This window comes from Anolis carolinensis, chromosome 5 (assembly GCF_035594765.1).
Source record: "Anolis carolinensis isolate JA03-04 chromosome 5, rAnoCar3.1.pri, whole genome shotgun sequence".
In the NCBI taxonomy this organism is placed as follows: Eukaryota; Metazoa; Chordata; class Lepidosauria; order Squamata; family Dactyloidae; genus Anolis; species Anolis carolinensis.
This window is the reverse complement of record NC_085845.1, coordinates 203,240,580-203,264,817: the sequence shown is the minus strand read 5'-3', so window position 1 is coordinate 203,264,817 and position 24,238 is coordinate 203,240,580. Positions and strand designations below refer to the sequence as shown.

General features: G+C 42.2%; 1 protein-coding gene across 1 annotated transcript in view; it reads right to left on the bottom strand.

The window, feature by feature from the left end:
• LOC103280609 (protocadherin-15) overlaps nucleotides 1–24,238 on the bottom strand; it is a 75,079-nt gene that overhangs the window by 32,810 nt on the left and 18,031 nt on the right. Inside the window, exon 2 of the mRNA XM_062983410.1 lies at nucleotides 2,762–2,914. Within this exon, the coding sequence (XP_062839480.1) occupies nucleotides 2,762–2,834 (73 nt within the window). The 5' untranslated portion in view covers nucleotides 2,835–2,914. The remainder of the gene's footprint in view (nucleotides 1–2,761; nucleotides 2,915–24,238) is intronic.

Below are 24,238 nucleotides of genomic sequence, written 5' to 3'. Positions count from 1 at the left end.
TTGTTGAAGTGCCAAGTATGGAACCCTGCGCAGATGGGGAAGCCTTAGCATTGAATTGTGTTGTTAAAGGGCGAAGTATGGAACCCTGCGCAGATGGTCGGTCAATGTGACTTAAGCAACGTGCAGTCACTGAATTCTTGACTGCAGAAGGTTTCACCCCAAAGGAGATTCACCAGAGAATTCAAGCTGTTTATGGTGATTGTGTTGATGTGATTCCTGTACATCATTGGGCAAGTAAGTTGAAAGATGTTGAGGTGGGAACATCTGACTTGCGTGACAAACAAAGAGTTGGGCAACCACCGAGTTTCACAAGCAAAAGGTTGATGGATTGATTCGGGACGATCGTCGTATCACTCGGAGATAAATATCCAGCATCATCAGCATCTCACAAGAACGTGTGGGCCACATGATTGCTTTGCTTGGCTATCGGAAGATCTGTGCACAATGGGTCCTGTGAGACGCTGGTTGCGGAAACAGAGTGTTGACTTCTTCTGTGACGGCTTCAGAAAACGTGTTCATTATTGGTAGAAATGTATCCAATTGTCTGGTGATGATGTAGAAAAGTGAACAGTGGTAGTTAAAGAGCACATTCTAAGAATTATTTCTGCATTTGACTTAATAAAATATTCCCAATGCAAACCAAAGAAATGAAGGTGGAGGCATTACTTTTCATTCAACCCTCGTATAAACTCAGATTTGGAAGAGATCCCCAAAGACCACCCAGCCCAACCCCTTCTGCTAAGCAGGTAGACACAATCTGAGCCCTCCATACAGGTGGCCACCCAACCTCTGCATAAAAACCTCCAGTGAAGGAGGCGTCACCAGACTCTCAGGTAGCATATTCTACTGTTGAACAGATATCACTGCCAGGAAGTTCTTCCTGATGTTTAGATTGAATCCTTTCTCCTGCAGTTTGAATCCATGACTCAGTTGTGCTCTAGTCTCCCAAGCAGCAGAAAACAAACTACAGTACAGTCTCACTTATCCAACATAAACGGGCTGGCAGAACGTTGGGTAAGTGAATATGTTGGATAATAAGGAGGGATTAGGAAAAGCTTATTAAACATCAAATTAGGTTATGATTTTACAAATTAAGCACCAAAACATCATGTTATACAATGAATTTGACAGAAAAAGTAGTTCGATACGCAGGAATGCTATGCAGTAATTGCCATATTTACAAATTTAGCACCAAAATATCATGATGTACTGAAAACATTGACTACAAAAATGAGTTGGATAATCAGGAACGTTGGTTAAGCGAGACTCTACTGTACTTACTTTTGTCCTCAATGGAACATCCTTTCAGATACTTAACCATGGCTCTGATGTCACTTCTCAACATTTTCGTCTCCAAGCTAAACATCCCTAAGCTGTTCCTCAAAGGAAGTTGTGGTTTCCAGACCATTGATCATTTTGGACACTTTCCAGCTTGTCAATATTATTCTTGAATTCCGATCCCCAGAATGATTCCAGGTTTGGTCTGATCAAAGCAGAATTGAGTGATACTATGCAGGCCTGTAGCCCGAAAATGGCTCTTTATTGGTAATTTTAAAATGTAAAAGTTTTTCCTTGACATTAAGTCCAGTCCCATCCAACTCTGGGTTTTGGTGCTCATCTCCATTTCTAACCCAAAGAGCCGGTGTTGTCCGTAGACGCCTCCAAGGTCATGTGGCCACTGGAATGACTGCATGGAGCGCCGTTACCTTCCCGCCGGAGCAGTACCTATTGATCTACTCACATTTGCATGTTTTCGAACTGCTAGGTTGGCAGAAGCTGGGGCTAACAGTGGGAGCTCACCCTGCTCCTCGAATTCAAATTGCCAATCTTTCAGTTAGCAAGTTCAGCAGATCAGTGGTTTAACCCACTGCGCCACCAGGTTACAAAAGAATCCCAGAATTCCAGCTGGAAACACTTGAAAACTGTGTTGATACACTTTGAGGTTCCATCGATACACTTCATGAATACTCAAGAGTACAAGTCCATTCAGTCTTTCTTGCCCCATTGGGTTTCTTGTTTATGTTTTCAAATATTTAAGAGTTGTAGCTGCTGACAATGGCAATGTTGTAGATATCTGAAGATGTTGCTTCACATTCGGAAAAAATTGTCCGTCAAAGACAAGATAGGCTTGCAGTGCTTTTGATGCTTTTTCTGCAGGTGCAATCTTTCTCAATTTTCTACATCACAGGTCAAACTCTTCTATCAGAGTGTCGGTATTTTCAAAGCAAAGTGTTGGTGAAGTTGCCTGGAAGTTGCTTTTACAAGTTTGCCTTGAACAGTTGCAAGGAATCCCCACTTCTCCGCCCATAGATTCCACCACTGATCTTGCATCCACCAAAACTGACATCAGAATGGGACTTAAATTTAAATACAATTTACGCGGTTTCCAGGTATATAACAAGGCATGAAAGCAGCTGTGGGTCATTTTGTACACAGCTGTCTTACTGTGCAATTGTCTGCTAGCTTGAGTTGCTGTTCTGAGCCTTGAAGTCCTGTTAGATGCTGTCAGTGTTACCTTTTGTCCACCTGACTCCAGGAGAGACCTCAACGTCTCTCAAAGCAACAGAACGTTTGTTATTGCTAGAACTACCATAGCTCAGTGCTATTGAATCCTGGGGGTTCTAGTTTTTACAAACATCCGAGATTCCATAGCACTGAGCCGAGGTAGTTTGCATGGTATGAAATGAAACTGCCTCAATTCTCCAGTGCAGATGCACCCTAAGCCCTGGGGGCCTGGTGCCCCCCAACGAAGACCACCTACCTTTGTGGCAAAGGAAGAACATGTTGATAGCAAGGAGGAGAACTCCACATGTCAATGGCGGCATATTTCGCATCCGGGCGGCCCGGGTTTGGGGAGAGCTGTTCTCACATGCAGGACGAGAGTTGCGAGTTCAAGGCCGCTGCCACAGGTTTCCTAAAAAAGAGGGATAAAAACTATACATCTGAATGGGATATTCAATGTAAGAATCAATGCAAGAAAGGGGTTCCCCAAAGGCCATCTAGTCCAACCTACTGCTCGATGCAGCATCTCCAAACCAAGCATCTCCTGGAGAGAATTATCCAGCCATTCAGAAGACGGGTTCCATTGTCTTACCATCAATGTTCAACCAAAATCTGTCCCCCTCTCACTTCAAGCCAAAGGTGTGTCTACACTCTGGATGTCGCACCTCAGCCTCAATTCACCTTGCTCTGACACACAAACTGTACAGCAGGTTTAGGTCTTTTCAGTTTATTAAAGATATATGGTAAAAAGTTCTTCAAAAAGCAAAAGTAAAATCTCAAAAGTCAGTTACAAAATATAATCTGGAAATATGAATCAGGAACTCATAAAGAATAAACAATTAGTTATTTTTTATCCTGCATTACATTTGACATGGTCTGAACTAAGGTCTACGTACAAGGTTCTTGGAAGAATGGAATTGAGTAGCAGCTATATATTTTAAGCTTGTATAATGTGTTTTTATTAATTGCTGTTAATCGTTTTAGATGTGTTGTTGATTTTTATTGATTGTATTTGGGCATTGAATTTTGCCAGTTGTTGTAAACCGCCTTGACTCCCCTTGGGTGAGAAAGGCGGGATAAAAATGTTGTAAATAAATAAAATAAATAAACAATGTCCAAAGAAAGTGTGGAAAAGTCCAAGGAACATGGATACATAGACTGCAAGATAATCCAAGACACGGCAGGAAAACTAGAGCTTGCTTATCCGATGAAAGAAAGTTGCTTTGACAACGGCTTTTTTCCCAAATGTCCCCTTTTAACACTCTTTGCAAAACATGAAAGCATTCCTTTGCCCTCTTGGCTCCCCCCGCCTGTTTGCAATTCTAGTACTACGCCCGCAATTCCAAGTGGTCAGCTCGATCTAAGGAGTCCATCTCATCAAGGTCAGCTTGCTCATTATTTCGCTGGGACTCATTATCAGACTGAGAACTTTCTATCCTCAATTCCTCCTTCCCCAAGTGTTGTAGATCAGCCATCATGGCCTGTATTCCATCAAGAGATGGAGTTGGAAACAGATGATGCTGAGGATTTTGCAGACCTTTCTGCCCCGGACCATAACCCCATGGACTTGCAGCTGCCTGATATGGTTGTTTCAGAAGAACCTCTAATTGGCAAACATTCCGAAGTCTCCTCAGCGTTACCCACACCAGATGGTGTTGACCTGGGTGAAGATGAGACTTTTAATCGGAAGGAATTTGTTACAAAAGATAGGAGCAGGAGAGAGGGAGTGAGACGGAGCCGAAGATCAGTTCTCAAGTCGGAAGGCTAACTTTCCCATGGGAAGTTTTTGTGAGTCCTATACCCTTTAATTTTACAGACTTGGGATTTCTTAAAAGTGCCCCTCACTGTATTCTCATTGCGGTGTCAACTTTGCCTTTCCTCGGAAGAGGTTCCAGTTTCCAGCTCCCTGCCTTGTCTCCTGACTCCGTGCCAAGTTCCCAGTTCCAGACGAGCTGCGTCGTGACTCTCGAGTAGACCTCGCCTTTTTCCTTGTTCGTGAATTGAGATTGACTCTGCCTTGTTTACCTTGCTTTCTTGCTCCTGCTACAAGACTGTTCGAGTGGATTTAAAGTTTGCAGATTTGCAACGCTGTGTTCCTGCTAATGTTTCATGGACAAACTTTGATTTCTTGGAGGAAGCTATCGAGTTTTCACTTGTGGATTACGATTTGGACATTGCTGAACTCTTTCTGAACTGCAATTGACTATATATTAAGGACTATTTCTTACTCTGACTTTCCACCTTAAATACGCATAGATATATATATATTGCTTCAATAAACGGCTTGTGTGTTATATTGGCTCTGGTCTGGTTTTCGAGTGCTCGCGCTGCCTTGGGGTGCAACACCAAGTCAGTGTGCACCTGGATGGCTTCAGTAGTTTCAGAGTCATCAACACCAACCCTCCCTGTGGGAAACTGAACTTGCACTCTTTGTTCCTCATCTTCCAAAGTTACAAGCCTTTCGGGGAGATCTGAACCTGAACCCCTGTTTCCTCATCAGAGTCAATCCCAGAATCCTGCTAAGTCACAACAGTGGAATGAATGCAGTTTGTCACCACTTGAACTGATATGGTTCAATGCTATGGGGTGCCTGGAGTTGTAGTTGGGGAGGCAGGAGCACCCATTGGTTAAGAACACAAAAAACCGTGTAAATCAGTGGTGCTCAACCTGTGGGTCCCCAGATGTTTTTGGCCTTCAACTCCCAGAAACCCTAACAACTGGTAAACTGGTTGGGATTTCTGGGAGTTGTGGGTCAAAACACCTGGGGACCCCAGGTGTAAAGCTTAAGAAACATAGCCCAGGATAGTAAAGGATTGAGCCATGGCTGTTCAAATGGTGTCAAACTACATTTGTTCCAACATATAGATGCAAGTAGTCCAAGTAGCCCCAGATGTGATGATGCAGTTAGCTCAAAGCCGAAAGGAAGGCTAACGGCCGACGTTGCTGGAGGTGAAGGACGAATCCGATGTTCTAGAGATCAACACACTATAGGAACCTAGAATGTAAGATCTATGAGTCAGGGCAAACTGGATGTGGTTATTGGTGAGATGTCAAGATTAAAGATAGACATTCTGGGAGTCAATGAACTGAAATGGACTGGAATGGGCCACTTCACAAAAGATGACCAACAGATCTACTACTGCAGACAAGAGGAACACTGAAGAAATGGAGTAGCCTTCACAGTCAATAATAAAGTTGCAAAAGCAGTGATTGGATACAACCCAAAAAATGATAGAATGATCTCAATTCGAGTTAAAGGCAAGCCATTTAACATCACAGTGATCCAAACATACGCCCCAGCCACAACTGCTGAAGAATCAGGTATGCAGATGATACCACTCTGATGGCCGAAAGCGAGGAAGAGCTGAGGAGCCTTATCACCAAGATGAAAGAAGAAAGTGCAAAAGCTGGGTTACAGTTAAACGTCAAGAAAACCAAGATCATGGCAACTACACCTATTGATAACTGGCAAATAGAAGGAGAAAACGTGGCGGCAGTGACAGACTTTATATTTCTAGGCGCGAAGATCACTGCAGCCAGGAAATCAGAAGACGTTGACTTCTTGGGAGGAGAGCAATGGCCAACCTTGACCAAATAGCGAAGAGCAGAGACATCACACTGGCCACAAAGGTCCGCATAGTCAAAGCCATGGTCTTCCCCATAGTGACCTATGGATGCGAGAGCTGGACCATAAGGAAGGCTGAGCGAAGGAAGAGAGACGCTTTTGGACACTGGTGCTGGAGGAAAATCCCGAGAGTGCCTTGGACCTTGGCAAGAAGATCCAACCAGTCCATCCTCCAGGAAATAATGCCCAGTGGCTGCTCACTGGAGGGAAGGAGATTAGAGGCAAAGATGAAGTGTTTTGGCCACATCATGAGAAGACGGGAAACCTTGGAGAAGATCATGATGCTGGAGAAAATGGAAGGAAAAAGGAAGAGAGGCCGACCAAGGGTGAGATGGATGGATGGATCCTTGAAGGGACTGGCTTGACCTTGAAGGAACTGGGGACGGAGACGGCCGACTGGGAGCTCTGGCCTGGACTGGTCCAGGAGGTCACCAAGAGTTGGAAACGACTCAATGACTGAGCAGCAGTAGATGCAGCCAGTTATTTAGAAAACGCCTGACTCTATCGTTGCTAAAAAGAGAGGATAATGTTTCTTTGCTTGTTTGGGGGTGGGAAAGTGCAAATCGTCTTGAATAACTGTGTGTCACGACCCAGGCTGCAGAGCACCAATAACCAAACACAGAGGCCAGAATCTATCTAATATCTTTATTAAGGAAATATATAAAGTTAATAAAAGCAAGTGTAGGAAATAGTTCAGAAGTAGACCTTTCAGGAAAGGTCAAAATTAGTCCAAAGAAACAATGTCCAATATGAAATATTAAGGTCCAAAGTTATAATCCAATAACCGAAACACCCACTTTGCCAAGCAAAGTGAGGGGAGATGACAAGGTTCTTAGTCCAAGGAACTTGATGTAAGGCTAGGAAGTAAACTTGATTCTTGGAACACAAGGCTTGATACAAGGCAACAAGGTACAAGGAACAGGGACAAGATCCGTGGTAAATACTTGGCAAGGTCCTGGAAAGCAAGGCAAGGTCCGTGAAGCAAAACAAGGCTGGAAACGTGAACGAAGGCTTGGAAACGGGAACGAAGGCTTGGAAACGAGAGTAGCGCTGTCCACACACAACCTACTCCAGTTGCTGACGAATTGACTCCGCAAAATTCCTTCAGGGCAAAGAACCTAAATAGGGTCTTGTTTTCCCACCAAAGAACACTTCTCTGGGGAACCAGAACCGAAAGTCAATCTCTGTGTCCAGATGCATGACTCCCTAAAATTTCTCATGAAAGCAGTCTTAATCAGCTGAATGCCTGGCTGCGATTCTCAGGCTTCTGCGACTAGCCTGTTGAACTCCTTTTTGTTGTTGATAATAATCATGGCGAGAAAATGGGGGAGATTTTGACTCAGGGCTTGTTTGGCAGATTTCTGGAAGACAAACCTCTTGCAGGTGCAAGGGCTCCAAATCAGGCTGGGAAAGTTCCAATTCTGGCTGAAACAGTGGAAAACCCAAGTTTTCCTCTTCATCTGTCACAACAGCGCTAGGAACGGGACTACATGGCCCATGAGTCATCACACTGTGCCGCGAAATCCTTAGGGAATCCCTAGGAATCTGTTTACAGTTGGATAACAAAGGAGGATTTATCAGAAATGCATGAATGCAGAGGAGCAGGGATTAAAACAGAGATTTTGAGCAAACACTGAAAGCATTAATACTGACCAGGATGTGCTTGTCAAAAGGTTTACATAAGGTGTATCTACAAAGTAGGAGCCCCTGGTGGCGCAGTGGGTTAAAGCCTAAAGGACTGCTGAGTTGAAAATTGGCTTGCTGATCTGAAAGTTGCCAGTTCGAATCTAACACAGAGAGAGTGCGGATGAGCTCCCTTTATCAGCTCCAGCTCCATGTGGGGACATGAGAGAAGTCTCCCACAAGGATGGTAAAACATCAAAACGCCTGGGTGTCCCCTGGGGCAACGTCCTTGCAGACAGCCAATTCTCTCACACCAGAAGCAACTTGCAATTTCTCAAGTCACTCCTGACACACACACAAAAATCTACACAGTAGGATTGTTGCAGTTTGGTGCCACTATACCTCCCCCCACCCCCGGGTCTTTGAATCCTAGAGTCCTTGCGTTGCAAGAGATCATCCAAGTCCATTTAATCCAACTCCTTTTGAAGGTAGAATCCAAGCCTTCCCAATAGATGGCCATACAGATTCTTCTTGAAAATCTGCAGAGAAAGAGACGTCATCAGACTCCCAAGCAGAAGCATATTCAACTTTTTCAGCTGCCACATCACACTGTTGGCTCATGTTCAGCTTGTGGTCTCCAAAGACTCCTAGATCCCTTTCACATGGACTTCTTCCAAGCCAGGTGTCCACCATCCTATACCGATGCTTTAGGAGATGTTGCACCATTTACGTGGTCACCATTGGCAAATGAATGACTTGAAAAGACTCACACAAACAGTGCAGGGTCTCAGCCATGGTTTTGTCTTGCTCTTTCTCCCACATATTTCTGGAACAGGAGTTTGAAATTGCTCATATTGAGTCCTGTAGTTTCCCCACCGCCTCCTTGGATACTTCTACACTGTTGAATTAATGCTGTTTGAAACCACATTTATTGCCACGACTCAGTAACTATGGAATCCTAGGAGTTGTAATTTGGTGAGGCTCCAGCACTTTTTGTCACCAACAGATAAAGACTTTGGAAAACTACATCTCCCAGAATTCCATACTGTTGAGCCATGGCAGCTGAAATGGCATCAAACTGTATTACCGTATATACTCTAGTATAAGTCGACCCGAATATAAGGCACCTCATTTTACCACAAAAACTGGGAAAACTTATTGACTCGAGTATAAGACGAGGGTGGGAAATGCAGCAGCTACGGGTCAATTTCAAAAATAAAAATAGGTATTAATAAAATTGTATTATTTGAGGCATCAGTAGATTACATGTTTTTGAATATTTATGTAAAACTGTAATTTAAGATAATAAGACTTTAATAAGATAAGATTGCCCAACTCTGAATACCTATATACTCAAGTATAAGCCGACCTGAATAGAAGCCGGCCAGGACCCTCACTCGAGTATAAGCCGAGGAGAGCTTTCTCAGCCCTAAAAAAGGGCTGAAAAACTAGGTTTATACTCAAGTATATACAGTAATTCTATAGTATACTGTTGTGGTAATCTCTGAGCGGTTAGACACAATTTAACCCTCTCTGGGGGAGATTCCACCAAAAATCAGCAGAGTAGCAAAAGCAAAGCTTTTAAATGCAACAGTTACAGTTACTTACACGGGGTGAGCAAAGAAAAGCCTTTCAACTTAGGATGGCAATGGACTGCAGAGTCTCAGTAAAAGTTCAAAAAGTATTTATTCAGGTAAAAAGAACTCCATTGTAGATAGAAAGGCTTGGGGGCTGTCTAGTCTACTCTAGACTGGTTTCTAAGGAAAAATAAGAAAGGAAAAATAACAAACATCTAAATAGTTACATCTTGCCAGGAGAGATGGCAGGACGTGTTGTTAGCTAGAAGAACAAAGAGAGAAGAGAGAACCAAAATGGTTCCAACCTCATGGTCCAGTTTATTGGGGCCATAAAAGACATTCTGACCAATGGGAAGTTAGTGTCCCTGGAGATTCACATTTCCGCTAACTTCAAAGTAAGGGATGTGACGTAAACAGGATAGAGTGAAACACAGTAAAGCCTGTCTAGGCATGCTTTGGAAACAGAGAAAGGATTCTCTCAATCTAATTCTATCATCTATCTAACTACATTTAGACTTGAGTAGTCCAGGATGATTCCCAACATATACTCTTTGCATTTCCTTGGTCTCTTCACTTTCCTCTTTTCTTAGGATGCATAAATTCCATTCCTTAAGTTTTAACTCAGGGGTCCCCAAACTAAGGCCCAGGGGCCAGATGCGGACCTCCAAGGTCATTTACCTGGCCTCCGCCCTTAGTTTTATAATATAATATTTTATATCAGTTTTAATAATATAATATATTGTATATACATATAATATTGATAATAATCTTATGTTATACAATATCAAACTAATAGTAATACCATATAATAATATTAATTATATGTTATATATTACATATTATATAATAGTATAGTGGTATAGTTCAATATAGTAATATATAATGCTAATATTGTGTTATGCTAATAATATAATATATTGTATGTACATACAGCTGCTCTGAGTCCCCTTCAGGGTGAGAAGGGTGGGATATAAATGTAGTAAATAAATGCAGTAAATAAATAATTAATTTTAGACTTAGGCTCAGCCAAAGTCTGACATGACTTGAAGGCACACAACAACAACAACAATCCTAATTAACTTGACTATCTCGTTGACCAGTAGCAGGCCCACACTTTCCATTGAAATCCTAATAGGTTTATGTTGGTTAAAATTGTTTTCATTTTTAAATATTGTATTGTTCTTTCGTTGTTGTTGTTGTTGTTGCACTACAAATAAGACATGTGCAGTATGCATAGGAATTTGTTTGTATTTTTTTTCAAATGATAATTTGGCCCCTCAACCATCTGAAGGATTGTGGACCGGCCCTCTGCTTAAAAAGTTTGGGGACCCCTGTTTTAACTGATTGCAATACTTGACATTTAAAAGTCTAAAGTAAAATGTGCAGGATTTCTATTTCTCCTGTTCTTCCCCTTCTGGACTCTGTCCCTTCTCCTCCTTGACCTCCATTCCAGGTTTTCGCACAGATTTCAAGGATGTAAATCTCTATAGCATGAAAGGAGCCAGCTGGCATTTCCGAACTTAATCCAATTTCCTTCCGTTTTGTTGTCCAAATTCTACTTGAAGGCCTTTGGGATTTTGCAGCCCAGGGAAACCTCCACTTCTGAGAAGGAGGAGGAGGAGGACACTTGCAGAGAAAGATGGGCTTAATCTAAGCTGGAGAGCCCAGCCCCTGTTTTCAAAACTCATGAAGAATTTTATTGGCTCTGTTTAGATTGCTACCATGTGGGAATCAAGGAGTTTATTCTGTTCAAATAAAATCAAGACTAAACCAATTCAGATGTGCAGCTGTGGAGAGGCCCAAAATAAGGACTCAGACCTGGGTGTTTCTGTGTCAGGACCCAGGCTGCAGAACACCAATAACCATGCGCAAAGACCAGAATCTATCTAATATCTTTATTAAGGAAATATATAAAGTCAATAAAAACAAGTGTAGAATATAGTTCAGAAGTAGACCTTTCAGGAAAGGTCAAATATAGTCCAGGAAAATAATGTCCAATATGTGATATTAAAGTCCAAAGTTATAATCCAATAACCGAAACACACACTTTGCCAAGCAAAGTGTGGGGAAATGACAGGGTCCTTTAGTCCAATGGAGCTTGACAAACAAGGCTGGAAGCAAACTAGATTCTTGGCAAACAAGGCTTGATACGTGGCAACAAGAGGCAAGAAGCAAGAGCAAGGTCCGTAGCAAGGTCCGTGGAAACAAGGAAGCTTGATGCTAGAACAAGGTCCATGAAACAAGGCTTGGAACTTGATCCTGGAGGCAAGGGACTGGAGTAGCATAGTCCACACACGATCTCACTCCACAAGGTGACGAATTGACTCCGCAAGGATTTCTTTGCGGGTAAACACCTATATAGGATCTTGTTTTCCCGCCAAGGAACACTTTCCCTGGGGAACAAGAAACGAAACCCATACTGTGTCCAGATGCATGACTCCTTAAGATTTCCCAAGGGAAACAGGCTTAATCATCTAATTGTCTGGCAGCAATCCTGGCGCTTCTGCGATTTGCCTCCCTAGCGCCTCTATCTCGATTATAATTATCCCGGCGAGAAAATGGGGGAGATTTCTGCTCAAGGCTTGTTTGGCTGACTTCTTGTGGGCAAACATCTTGCAGGTGCAAGGGCTCCAAATCTGGCTGAAACGGTGGGAAACCCAAGTTTTCCTCTTCATCTGCCACAATAGTACTAGGAACGGGACTACATGGCCCATGAGTCATCACATTCTGGCCATGCACAGAGTTTATTTCTGTCCAAACTGTTAGATAGAAATGACACAGCATTTCTGTTAGGGATTCCTCTTCTTCAGAAGAGGAAGGGGAGCAGGAAAGTGTTCATGAATCTGAGGGTGAGTTGGAATCTGAGGAGGAGACTTTGCAAGTATCCACATTTCAGGAAAGGCGAAGGTAAACAGAGCAGAGATGTTGTTCAGCTAGATTAGTTGCCAGAAATGCAGCTGAGTAATTAGGAACTACCCTAGCAGCTGTGAGGGGACTCCGGGCTATAAAGCAGAAGCAGGTGCAGCCAGCTCTTGCTGGTAACAAACTGACTCTAATGCCTTTGCTCCCCGTGTGCCTGCTCCAAGTCTGCATCTGGATTTATTGCTGTTTCTTTGTCTGAAGTAAGACTGCTATTTGATTTGGGACTGTATCACAGACTAAGAACTGCATTTGCCCTAAGACTTCCTGGCTTTCTTTTGCATTATTCCACTGAGTGTGCTGTACTTTATGTTTTGCAGAAGTAAAGCAGTTTTCATTTACTTACCACCGTGTCTTAAGGCTGTTCTTGCAAGACAAAACAGGACAATTTCTAATCATAGAATGAAATACTGCTTGATGAACATGCGGTGTATTGATAGCACCTGGGTATGACTATGAATGTGGTAATGGCTAAATCATAAGCATGTGAGAGTTATTGTTGCATTAGCCAGTGTCTCTTACCAAGGACCTATCAATGGGTGGCTATATAAGGAGGAGGAAAGCATCCATCTTTTTCTCTCCTGTGTGACTCAGTGTGAGTATCTGCCTGTTCTGAATGTGATTATTTGATGACTCTGATTGTTTGCAAGTACAATTGTTTGTGCCGATATATGAAGCCGCCCTGAGTCCCTTGCCCCAGGGTTGAGAAGGGTAGGGTACAAATATGGTAAACAAATAAATAAGTACAGGACAGGAATGGATCTGCGTATCATGATTGTATATTTGTATATATTGTAACTGTGAAGATTAAAGCCTCCGGATATTTTGGATGAAACTTGAATCTGTGAGATTACTAATACAGTGTGTGTAGATAAGGTCAGATATTGGCCGTTGGACTCTGCTAATGGATGGGGAGTAGCATATTTTTGCTGTGAAGAGAGACTGCTGTATTTTGCTTGCTTCTGGGACACTTGCTATCCAGCTTTCAGTGGTTCAAGGGACGTCGTGATTTGGAAACTATGACTCACTTCATGACCAGCATCCTGCAACACAAACTAAGGATGCATCTCTATATACACTGTAGAATGAATGCAGTTTTACACTACTTGAACTGCCATGTCTCAGTGCTATAGAACCCTGGGAGTTGTAGTTCTACAAGGTCTTTAGCTTTCTCTGCCAAAGAGGGTTTGACCCCTCACCACACTACAATTCCCAGTATTCTATAGCACTGAGCCATGGCAGTTCAAAGGGTGGCAAACAGAATCATGGAAATGTAGAATCATAAAGTTGGAAGGGACCCCAAAGTCCACTCAGTCCAATCTCCTTCTGCTGGGAAGGAAGATACAATCTAAGCCAGGGGTCCCCAAACTAAGGCCCGGGGGCCGGATGCGGCCCTCCGAGGTCATTTACCTGGCCCCCGCCCTCAGTTTTATAATATAATATATTGTATATACATATAATATTGATAATATTATAATGTAATACAATATAACACTAATACCATATAATAATATTAATTATGTATTCTATATTACATATAATATTACTAATAATATTACAGTATAGTGGTATAGTTCAATGTAGTAATATATAATGCTAATATTGTGCTATGCTAATAATATAATATATTGTATGTACATATAATTTGTAAGCCACTCTGAGTCCCCTTTGGGGTGAGAAGGGTGTGATACAAATGTAGTAAATAAATGCAGTAAATAAATAAATAATAAATAAATAAATTTTAGACTTAGGCTCGCCCAAAGTCTGAAATGACTTGAAGGCACACAACAACAACAACAACAACAACAACGACCCTAATTAACTTGACTATCTCATTGGCCAGAAGCAGTACCACACTTCCCATTGAAATCCTGATAAATGTATGTTGGTTAAAATTGTTTTTATTTTTAAATAATGTATTGTTCTTTCATTGTTCTTATTGTTGTTGTTTTTGCACTACAAATAAGACATGTGCAGTGTGCATCGGAATTTGTTTGTATTTTATTTTCAAATGATAATCCGGCCCCTCAACAGTCTGAAGGATTGTGGACCGGCCCTCGGCTTAAAAAGTTTGAGGACCTCTGATCTAAGCCTTCCTGACAGATGGCCGGCCAGACTCTGCTCAAAAACCTCCAGAGACTCCATGTGACTTTCAGCCAGTAGCTGAATAGATAAAACCTCAAGGGCCATCCAGTTCAACCCCCTGCCATGCAGGAACACAATGGAAGCACTCTTGACAGATGGCCATTTGGTCTCTGCTCAGAAACCTCCAGAGAAGAAGGACTCCCAGGCAAAGGCAGATTCCAGTGTTGAGCAGCTTTTATGAATCAATCAATCAATCAACCATAAGACTTGGAGGGACGTTGAGTAGCATCTCCTCAATTCCACCCTGTCAAGTAGGATAATCCAATTCAAGTCCTCCTGACAGATGGCCATCCAGACTCTGTTAAAAAAAACCTCCATTGCACTCCAAGACAATAATGCAATCCACTGCTGAACCACTCGTAACCTCAGAACGTTCTTCCTACTGTTTAGGTGGCATTTTTCTTCCTGCAGCTTGAATCCATTGCTCCGCTGTGTCTCAGTCTCTGGAGTAATCTGCCCTTGAGCCTCGCTGCTGGAGTCTCTCCCGATGCCCTTAGTTTTCCAAAGCCCAGGATGGGGTCTGGTGTCAATGCCAGGCTGTTGGGATTACAACAGGGATTGAGGAAAGATCCTCCAGGAAGGTGTCAAAAGGTGTCATGGAGAACCTCAGCCTTGGCAGGATGCCTTAGGCTCATCCACAATGTTGAATCAATGCAGGTCGACCCCACTTTAACTGACTTGGATGCAAGCTATGGGATCCTGGGAGCTATAGTTTGGTGAGACACCAAACTTTTCTGGCAGAGAAAACTGAAGGCTTTGTAAAACTGCAACTCCCAGGAATCCACAGCATTGAACCATGGCAGGTAAATGGATGTCAAAAGTGCATTGATTCTGCACTTGTCAGAACATTCAAAATTGGGTGCATTGAGATTTGATGCAGTTTGACACCACTTTAGCTCCTCAATGTGTTGCAATCCTGGGAGTCGCAGTTTGGGGAGGCCCAGCACGCTTTGGCCAAGACCCTGATGATGTCAAAAAGTACGAAGATACTTTCAGGACCAACCACAGTTTTGCAAAGTTGACCAGGCTGATCACAAACAACCGAGTCTAAATAAAGAGGAAAATAATAGAGACAGCCAAGGCTCCATATTATCCATGATGTTTGTTGCCATAAATGTAACTATTGACCCAAAAGTTCCAAAATCAAACCTCCATCTCACCATTTTATACGTTTTTTCCATTTTGTGGCACCATTGTATATAATAGAGGAATTTAGAATCTGCAGACTTGGCAAGTGAATAATTTTTTTACCCTGATTAAATGATGAGGATGAGCATGATATGGATGTTTATAATAATAATAATAATAATAATAATAATAATAATAATAATAATAATAATAATAATAATTTTACTTTTGTACCCCACCACCATCTCCCCAGAGGGACTCGGGGCGGCTCACAGATAGAAAACAAGCATACAGTGATATCAAATACAAAAACACACAAATAAATTTAAAAGGCATAAAATAAAATCACAATCATTGTAAGACACATGATAAAACATGTAAGGCACATGATAAATCACCACTTCGTTCCAGTTTGGGACTCAAGATAGATTACAAAAGATAACGCAGATGCAGGCTTGCATCATACAAAAGTTTAAAATAGAATTAAACTGTAACAGAATCAAAAGTGTAGATTGTGTCTCCCTTATCCAAAATGCAAGGGACCAGAAGTGTTTTGGATTCTGGATAGTAAGTACATGTTCAAATTGGAGAGATCCATTGTTTTTTCTTTCCATGTTGTCATGTTGTCTGACACTGGGTCTCTTTCCTTACAAAATGAATCCTGACAAATTGTTTTGCAATTGTTTAAATGTAACATAATTCATTATAATTGGTAAAGTTTGAAAAAAGAAAAAGCATCTTACGTAACGCATTTAAACCCTTCCACCTTCTTTAGCTTCTTTCCATATTTATAATAATTATCATTAAATCCAAAAGAATTTTTGATAAGGATATTAACTCCCAAATATTTGACCTTTGAATAACCTGGAAATCCCAGTTCCTCACCTAAAGTTTTTAGTTCCACTTTAGACAAATTCTTAGCCAACGTAGTTGTTAATTGCTTTTAAATCCTGACATTTTCAAGGTTCTTTCAGAATAGAGTTCAAATCCCCAGAAGGGATCATCTGAAATTATCACTACATCATCTGCAAATGCTATTAGTTTATAGCTTTGACCCTTTATGTTTATGCCTTTAATATCTTTTTCTGTTCTTTTTTGTTTGTTTAATACAGTAGTTACCCAGTTAACTGATAAAGGCCAAATAAATATAGTTTCCAGTTGCTTGAGAGTTACTATGACAAATAATCTGATACTATATTCCATACTATACCATACCATACATTCTGTATTGATATTACTACTGAAATACTGTAATTGAAAGCAAATGAAGACAAGTACAGACAAACTTAATGCAACTTAGTTTCACTGTATAATAAAACTGATTTTGCTGCATTATAAAATGGTTTTATTTTAATTTTTATTTTAAAATCTATTTCTCTGATTTTTTAATTATTGCTTGAGAGTTCTGGTTGCTTGAGTTCTGGTTAAAAAAATTCTATTGTATCTCTAGCATCACTAAAAACAACAATTGTGAAAGACAGCATCTTCGTCTAGTTCCTTTCTGTATTTTACATGGTTTTGTCAGTTCTCCGTTAATCGAGATTTGAGTGGTTTGGTTGTTGTAAACTTGTTTGATCCATTTCTGAAAATCTGATCCAAAATTCATTTTCTCTATGACAGCCTTCATAAACAGCCAAGATACATTGTCAAAAGCGTTTTCTACATCTAAAAATATCAGTGCAACCTGCTTTGCACTAAGGACATTGTCTGCAAAATTTTCTCTATGACAGCCACATAAACAGCCAAAATACATTATCAAAATTTCTGGAAATATCAAAGCAAACTGCTTTTCATTATTAGCCTTTTCTGCATAACTCTAAAGTTTTATGAAATACCGATGCCTGGACTCTGTCTATCTCAATCAGTGCTGTGAATGGGTTTACAGGAAAGCAGTGCTAAGCTTGGTAGATCCTTTCGCCAAATTATTCTTTGTTTGTCAGCTTTGCTCATTTTCCGGGCTTATTCCAATTACGTCTTTTATTTGGGAAATATAGTCAAACTGGTACTTCATTGCTTCCCAGCAACACTATGAGTTGCTACACCGGGTGACACCAACCCTAGTGAAGCCACTGATGGGGATTGGCAATATGAGCCAGGTCATTGTCTCTCTCAATATGGAGACATGGATTTCCCAACCCTCACCACCTTCCCTCAAGTTTCCACTGAGGACTAAGCCTGACACGTGCCCTTCGTCTGACCCGAAGGGAGCCAAAGTGGGGTTGGTCGTTGGAGGACGGTCATCCCTGGAGGGACCTGGCATTGAGGGAGAAGGTGGGAGAGAGGGCAGCGGAGGAATCCCTAAGTCCTCGCTCCCCCCGACCGCCCCGTTGGGCCAAGAATAGTGTCCACCCTCTCTCTGGCCGGCGGCACAGGATGGGATGTTCTCCCGCCCGCCCGCGGTGCCTGGCGTCAAGGGCTAAAAGGAGGCCGCAACACACTTGGCCAATGGACACGCTTGGCCTCCGGCCGCCAGGTAATTGGGATCAACACGCACTTTGTGGGCCTCGGCACAGACAGAATTAGACCGTCACGTATGTAGCCGAGAGTGGAGATGTAAGGAACGCCAGCCAACGTAGCGATAAAAACAACAGTAACCACAGGTACATCTACACCGTATAACAAATGCAGTTTGAGCCCACTTTAACTGCTATGGAATCCTGAGAGTTGTAGTTTCATGAATCTGAAGCGGTCTTTGGCAGAGAAATCTCAAGGCCTTGTTCATCTACAACTCCCAGAATTCCAAAGCATTCAGCCATGGCCGTTAGAGTCAAATTGAATTAATACTATGGTGTCTACAGTGTTGACCAGAATTGTTTTTCAGCAAGGTCCAAAGACCACGTTGGATGCCCACTTCCATGCCAAGGGAAAGAAGCTTTGTGATCTGCTCTGGGTTTTAGCCTGAACCTTAAAGGAGCTCTCCAAAGGGCTGAACCCAACCCACAAAGGACACTCAACATATCGGCTGCATTCCATTAACATTCAAGCAAAATTCACTACCGATGAACCCAAAGACATAGAAACCAATAGCCACCCAGACTTTGTTCGACTACTGTTGGCCCTCCACATTTGCACCTTGGAGTATTTGTGGATTTGATTGGCAATGTTCTCTGAAACTCTCTAGGTCCTCCAGTGCAAATCTATGCTCACATCTAGAGAACCAACATTCCTACAGAGGACACCTCTCTGGGAATCTCTGGGTCCTCCAGTGCAAATCTATGCTCACATCTAGAGAACCAAGAGATTCCTACAGAGGACACCTCTCTGGGAATCTCTGGGTCCTCCAGTGCAAATTTATGCTCACATCTAGAGAACCAACATTCCTACAGAGGACACCTCTCTGGGAATCTCTGGGTCCTCCAGTGTAAATCTATGCTCACATCTAGAGAACCAACGTTCCTACAGAGGACACTTCTCTGGGAATCTCTGGGTCCTCCAGTGCAAATCTATGCTCACATCTAGAGAACCAACATTCCTACAGAAGACACCTCTCTGGGAATCTCTGGGTCCTCCAGTGTAAATCTATGCTCACATCTAGAGAACCAACGTTCCTACAGAGGACACCTCTCTGGGAATCTCTGGGTCCTCCAGTGTAAATCTATGCTCACATCTAGAGAACCAACGTTCCTACAGAGGACACCTCTCTGGGAATCTCTGGGTCCTCCAGTGCAATTCTATATTTAATTTCTGGCAGAAGGACCTAGTGCTGGTGGACCCACAGATGATGATGATGACCATGATAAATGTTATCTCCTCACAGCTTGAGGCAGGGTTCAAAACAATTAAAATACTGTACATAGGTAGACTATAAGACTATTAAAATACATATATTAAAAGACATAGAGATCAAATCACATTAAAATCATGCATACCCATACAATGCAAATTTAGTATTCATTTTTCATATCTGACTTCTATGCATTGCATTGCTACCATTTTTTAACTACATATTTACAACATTCACAAAAATGCAATCTAAAACAACAGCAGGAGCACCAAATACATAGCATTGCCTTGCCTTGCATGTCCCCGTGTGTCATATAACACAACAATTGCAAGACTCCAGTTGCAACCACAGTGTCTCCCTATAGAAATGGCCAAGCAGAAGACCACATTAGCTACAGTGTTGTCCTTTGTGACTCCCTCTCCCATCATCCTTATTGTGATGCCAAACACACAGCACAATCTTTCCATAAAGATCACAGCGAACAGGATTGTTGTATTGCCTATAGCTTATTGCCATTCTGAGTTGTTTAGTTTTTGCATTCTGCAACTTGATACGTTGATATAGCAGAGATATTCTGCACAGAGGTCGTCTTGTCCTTCCTTTAAAAACATTGCTTTTAGGAACTGAAGGAATATTCACAATTATTCATATGGACTTTGTGTTCAAAAGACAAACAAGCAGTGTTCACTATGCAAAAGAAAGTATGAATTTTAAAAAAATAATAAATAAATTAGCTCAGCCAACTCATTAAGGACTTGGGTAAATTAATTATTGCCTGAATAATTAAAGAATTAATTGGCAATCAATTAAAGTAAACTAACTGCCTCACTTGATTGGCAACTAATGTATGGAGTTTAATGTATAAAGGAGTTCATGTCATTAAGTTAATTCCCATTATATTCAATGCAAGCAACTTGCTATCTGCATAGAAAATGGCAGTTATGGGACAACAAACAAACAAACAAGTGTGTTTTGATCACAAAATATGTCCTAACAACACCTACCCAGGCTCAATGCTATGGAATCTTGGGAGTTGTAGTTTTAGAAGGGCCTTAGCCTCCTCTGCCAAGAGGACTGGTGCTTCACCAAATTAAACCTTCCAGGATTCCATAGCATTGTCTCAGTACGGTTAAAAGGGAATCAAAATGCATTCATTCGACAGTGTAGACGATCTCATAAGACCATAGGTAAGCAAAGAGACCTCCAAAGACCATCTAGATGGTCTCATAAGACCATAGGTAAGGAAAGGGACCCTCAAAGGCCATCTAGATGGTTTCATAAGACCATAGGTAAGCAAAGAGACCTCCAAAGACAATCTAGATGGTTTCATAAGACCATAGGTAAGCAAAGAGACCTCCAAAGACCATCTAGATTGTTTCATAAGAACATAGATAAGGAAAGGGACCTCAAAGATCATCTAGATGGTTTCATAAGGCCATAGGTAAGGAAAGGGGCTCCCAAACACCATCTAGACAATCTCATAAAACCATAGCTAAGGAAAGGGACCTTCAAAGACCATCTAGATGGTCTCATAGGACCATAGGTAAGGAAAGTGACCTCCAAAAGCCATCTAGATGGTCTCATAAGGCCATAGGTAAGCAAAGAGACCTTCAAAGATCATCTAGTTGATCTCATAAGGATATAAGTAAGCAAAGAGACCTCCAAATACCAGGTAGACTTAGGTCAACCTGGTAAATGACTTTGGAAAGCCGCATCCAGCCCATGGGCCTTGGTTTGGGGATACCTGATCTAGATGATCTCATAAGACCATAGGTAAGCAACGAGACCTCCAAATACCATCTAGATGGTCTCATAAGACATTGGTAAGGAAAGGGACCCTCAAAGGCCAGCTAGATGTTCTCATAAGGCCATCAGAAGACCATAGATAAGGAAAGGGACCTCAAAGACCATCTACATGGTCTCATAGGACCATAGGTAAGGAAATTGACCTCCAAAAGCCATCTAGTTGATCTCATAAGACCATAGGTAAGCAAAGAGATCTCCAAAGACCAGGTAGACTTAGGTCAACAGTATGTCTATAGTTTAGTACAGGGGCCAGGTAAATGACCTTGGAGGGCTGCATCTGGCCCACGGGCCTTAGTTTGGGGACCCCTGGTGTAGCCGCAACCTCAGTCCATCCATATACCTCATAGGACTTCCTTGAGTATCAAGTAGATACCCAAGGAATTTTAGTGCAGCAAAGACTTGTTAATTTCACAATTGGATAGATAAACATTCAACCTCTGTCATTCAGCCACCGGGCAATCGTACTGCCTTTCTCCCCATGTGACTATGAACCTTAGCAATGCCAGTTCCAAGAAGATGTATTTTTGGAATACAGGTCTAAATCTCATTGTTAGTCCCCATTAGAGTAAAGCCATTGAATCAATTGGATTGACTTGCATGTTGACTCAGCACCGGACCATGGATTTACTGTATCTGCTCCAACTGGGACTCAACCAAGGTACTAATAATGTTTATGCCCAGATGATGTTCTGATGTTACATTCGTCCTTCCTCTGCTTGGGTCCTCCAGGTGTTTTGGACTTCAACTCCCACAATTCCTAACAACCTACAGGAATCTCTAAATTCTCCCACACAACTCCATGTTGTACTGAGACCAGAAGTCCAGTTATTATTTTATAGCATTGGATCAACTACAGTTTCAACTGGGAATCTCTAAGTCCTGCAAGACAACTTTATGCTACACCAATTATTTATTTGAGCATATCCATGGCTTCGAGTAAGCATGATCCAGCTGGGAACTGATCCCACATGGATAGAGGAATCTGACTGTATATATGGACTTTTGTAACCATCTGGAAGAAGCCAGTTATAAAGCTGTTGGGTGCATTTTATTCATTCCTGATGTCCAGAAATATGAGCAGGAGGGAAGACCAGTAGGAAGAAGTGACTGGTGCAAAGAGAAGGTTCTGTTTCCCCATATTTTTCCAATCATACAAATATAGCAGAGGTCACACACGACCTTCAAAACATCTCATACAGTATATTCTTTTATGCAGATCCTTATCCTGCTTGCATTGAGACCTGGAAGGTGTCCAGAAAAGAGCAAATACAAGGATCAAAGGTCTGGAGACCATGAATTTCTCAGAAGAGGAGCAGCTTAAAGAGCTGAGCCTATTGAGCCTGAAGAAGAGAAGGCTGAGAAGATACATGATAGTCATGTATAAATATATGAAAGGCAGACAGGGGCGGTTCGACCATTAGACCAACTAGGCCATTGCCGGAGGCGCCATTCCCTGTGGGGCGCAGTTGAGGCACCCCCGTGTGCGCCTCAACTGCGCCCCCAGGAAAATAGCGCCACCCCCGCCTCCTCCTGCTTTGGGCCGGCCTGGGCCTTCTGGCCAGTGTGGGAGGCTGCCTCCTGGTCCAGGAGGCTGCCTCCCGCCGGGTGAGGCCTCCAGGCTGCCTGGCCATGTTCCAGAAGCATTCTCTCCTGACGTTCCACTCACATCTATGGCAGGCATCCTCAGAGGTTCTGAGGTCTGTTGGAAGCTAGGTAAGTGGGGTTTATATATCTGTGGGAAATCCAGGGTGGGAGAAAGAGCTCTTGTCTGTTTGAGGCTAGTGTGAATGTTGCAATTAGCCAGCTTGATTAGCATTTAATGGCCTTGCAGATTCAAAGCTTGGCTGCTTCCTCCCTGGGGGTATCCTTGCTTGGGAGCTGCCCGTGATTGCTTCCTGTCTGGATATCCCGTTTTCAGAATGTTGTTCTTTATTTAGGCTTTTCCTTAATCCCACCTTATTATCCAACATTTTTGCTTATCCAACGCTTTTATTTTTCAGTGATTGGTTGGGGGGGGGGGGGCTCCACAAATCTGTTCACCTACACTTGAAAATTGCCTTAGGCCGGCCCTGAAGGCAGCCTAAAAGAAGAGGGAGCAGGCTTCCTTTCTGCTGCCCTGGAGACTAGGACTCCATGGAGCCATGAGTTCAAATGACAGGAAAGGAGACATTAGGAAGAACTTCCTGGCCATAAGAAGAGCCATTCAATGGTGGAACTCTCTGCCTCTGAGTCCAGTGGAAGCTCCTTCTTTGGAGGCTTTTAAACAGAGGCTGGATGGCTATCTGTTGGGAATGCCCTGAATGTGTTTTAGCTGCATGGTAAAAGGGGGTTGGACTGGATGGCCCTTGGGGTCTCTGCCAACTTTGTGATTCTATTATTCTAGAAAGACACCTTTCTAGCCCTCCCAATACAGGAACATCTTCCATCTTGTCCATCTCCTCATTGAATTGCTTTGCCCAGAACTGGACACAGGGTTATTCCAGATAATGTGTTCTGCCCCCACGCTATCTTAACTACTTGGAACAGATTAGAGACTATATAGTTGAATCGAATCAAACAAGAATTTACTAACTGATAAGAATTTTAGACCTTTTGAGGAGACTTTATGAGGAGAAGTAAAGTATTTGAGAGATAGACACAGTTCTGGCTGAACTGTGTCTATCTTTATTTCTTCTTATTGTCTCTTTCTTTTATGGTGTTCTTTTATGGTGTCTCCAAGATGGTCTCAATATTGAACTCCGACTGGACGTGCTATTTTGTAGACTTTCCAGCCTTCCTCTCTCTTCACCTTCCAGTCAACAAAAAGGCGGACTCTTCCAAGAACCAGAAGTGCCTTGCCTGAGGCTCCACCCTTGAGTGGATTCTTAAAGGGGCACGGAGATGGAGGCTTCAAAGGGAAAGAGGCTATCTAGACTGACCTCCCACAAAACTATATACAAAATGCTAATTCCCTCTAACTAAAAAGGGCTGAAATGGGGGTAAACAATGAGAGTTCTTTTGGAGGCACAACATAACTTCTGACCAAAGCAGAATAAACTTGGACTATGACTTCCCTCCATTTAGACACTAGATTCCTATTGTTGCAAGCTAGTATTGCATTAACTTTTGATAGTTGCTACAACACATTTTTGACCATGTTCAGTTTGTGGTCTACAAAGAATCCTAGGACCTTTTCACATGTATATCTTT